At 36.0% G+C, this 2,801-nt stretch overlaps 1 protein-coding gene across 1 annotated transcript in view; it reads left to right on the plus strand.

The window, feature by feature from the left end:
* LOC306873205 (cornifelin homolog A-like) overlaps nt 1-2,257 on the plus strand; it is a 4,528-nt gene extending 2,271 nt beyond the window's left edge. Inside the window, exon 4 of the mRNA XM_079422316.1 lies at nt 1,759-2,257. Coding sequence (XP_079278442.1) covers nt 1,759-1,971 — 213 coding nt within the window. The 3' untranslated portion in view covers nt 1,972-2,257. The remainder of the gene's footprint in view (nt 1-1,758) is intronic.
* Nucleotides 2,258-2,801: the final 544 nt, after the last annotated feature.

The following is a 2,801-nucleotide window of genomic DNA, read 5'->3' on the forward strand; positions in this document are numbered from 1 at the left end:
TTATGAACTGGAAAAACATTCTGGTGCTTATATAGAAACTCATTTCTTTAAAACCCTCAAATGGTTATTTTTTCCTGTTTACTGTAGTGGTATTTGGGGGTCCATATGACCCCAACAATTGATGAGGTAATTGTAAAAAAATATATATACATTTTAATCATACAAATAATATATCATTTTTTTGTTTACTTCTCATCTATACATTAATGCTGTGTTTTGGGAGATATGAAGTACTTTTGTACGTATTTACCACAAAAATCCTCAACTATACCATTAGCTTGAATGTGAAATATTACATTTTTATTAAAAAAACACTTAAAGGATAATCCAAATTTAATTTAAGTTGTTTCTGGATATTGATCTAGGTCTTAGGTGTAGAATTCTGCCATCAACTGGTTAGAGATAAACTGAAAAAGGTTTGCAGTAAGAAAGAACTAGTTTTCTACCAGCAGAGGGCCATAGAGAGCCATTCATTTTACTGGATGTGGCCAACTGCGCAATGCATTTTGTATATCTATGTATATATAAACATTAGAAAATACATTAAAAATAAATATTCTTTCATACAGTCGAATTTTTGTAGTTTTTGATGCATTTTGAAATGTCTGTTTGTACAAAATGCCACAGAAATTTGACAGAAAAATGCCACAAGACACCTAGGACAAGACAGATTATAGTCAGATTATAGTTGCATATTATTGATTTTAATGAACCACGTGTAAAAAAAATAATTTTAGAATGTAGAAAAAATTTAATAAATCATATGTAAATAAAACCAACAGCAATATGCATAAATGAACTGGAGTGAAGAGTAAACATCGAATAACAAAACAAATGCTCTCTGTGATAATCATACCTCTCTGTGTGTTTGCGTGTGCGTATGTGCGCGCGCGTGTGTGTGCATTATTTCTCACCCCTTTATATTTTTGTTCTGCATTTAGGGCTGATTTTATTTGCCAAATTCTATACATATGCTCTCTATGGCAGTCATACCTGTGTGTGTGTGTGTGTGTGTGTGTGTGTGTGTGTGTGTGTGTGTTTGTTTGTTTGTTTGTTTGTTTGTGTGTGTGTGTGTGCGTGCGTGCGTGCGTGCGTGCGTGTGTGTGTGTGTGTGTGTGTAAGTGAGCATGTCTTTTCTACATTGCATTTGTGATCTAGTACCAGGCCTTCATTTCTGTATGGAAATTTTCAGATTTATAGATTTTTTTTCATTATTTTTTTTTTGGGGGGAAAAAAAAGACGTATTTTTTCGCTTTTCCCATTCATTTTCAATTGGGGTCATATTGACCCCAAATACCAGATTCGTAAAAAAAAAAAATACATACCTTCAGAACAACCGAATCAAGCCCAGTTTTTTTTTTATGTGAATATAAATAGAAAATGTAGAAAAGTCACAAAATCTTATTCCACTGGGATGAAGGGACCCATTTTTAAAAAAAAAAAATACTGACCCCAAGGAGAGATTGAGGGTTTTAAAATAAACACTGAATTCAACATTTACCTTTGAGCTTTGGCTGTATTTAAATTATACTGAAGAACAAAACATGTTAACCACACACTTTATTTTGCCCACTGAAATTCCTCAAAAACTCGCTTTTAGTACTACAAACTGAATTCATTGGGTTTTTAGATGTTGCATGGCTAAACAATTGTCCCAAGTTTGAATGGCCAATGCTTCCCAGGCCCTCCCCTTATCGACTACTCAGTTTCGTGTTTTTTAGTTTGACTAGGTTTGATGTTCTTTTGTCTTTCATGAAGGGCTCGATACAGGAGGACTGCTGTGTGGTGGCCTGCTGCACAGTATGCGTCTGGTGTCAGATGGCGAGAGAGCTGAAGAATCGACGACAGTCTCTAGTGGTCATTAACACTGCTGTTAACACGGTTCACCATCAGCCGCAAGCTTTTAACCAGCCAACTCAAGCCATCGATACGTCCTGCCAGCCTCTGTACCCCGTCAATCCTGCCTACTGACAAGCTCAGTGCATATGAGCACACCTGCCTTCCTTTAACCTCAAGCTCCCCAAAGAGCAAAATCGGCTGTTTTATTGCAATTACATAGTGAAATCTGTCCAGATTTAGCCTACCTGTTTAATGATGCCAATATTTTTTACTAATCAAAACCATTTTTATTTTTTTAACACTTTTTTCTATAGACAAACTGCTAAATGTAGTTATGAATATATCTATATATAATATATATAGAAAGCAAAGATTGGATGTACACCTATTTAAGTAAATAAATGGTATATTTCCTCGTAAAACTGTTTATTTCTTATGTGTGCATCAACATTATCATTTTCAATATAACATGCAAAGAAACAGACATGTGTGGATCTCCAGGGTTAACGTGTGTGTGTGTGTGTGTGTGTGTGTGTGTGTGTGTGTGTGTGCGTGCGTGCGTGCGTGCATGTTTATGTGGTTTATGAGGACACAAATTTGTATAATGACATGGGTATGACAGAGGTATTACAATATGAAGGTGGTTTATGAGGACACTGCCTATGTCCCCGTAATTCAAAAGGCTTAAAAAACATACTAAATGGTGTTTTTTTGAAAATCTAAAACTGCACAAAGTCTCCTGTGAGGGCTAAGTTTAGGTGTAGGGTTGGTGTAGGGCAATAGCACACAGTTTGTTCAGTATAAAAACCATTACGCCTATGGCGAGTCCCCATAAACCACAAAAACCAATGTGAGTGAGTGAGTGAGTGAGTGAGTGAGAAATTGGGCTGTTGTAGCTTGTCCAGTGTCAACACAGAACTCATGTGGAGAGTTTAATGAGACGCTGAAATTAGTCATAGGGG

Source organism: Barbus barbus (genome assembly GCF_936440315.1).
Source record: "Barbus barbus genome assembly, chromosome: 1".
NCBI lineage: Eukaryota > Metazoa > Chordata > Actinopteri > Cypriniformes > Cyprinidae > Barbus > Barbus barbus.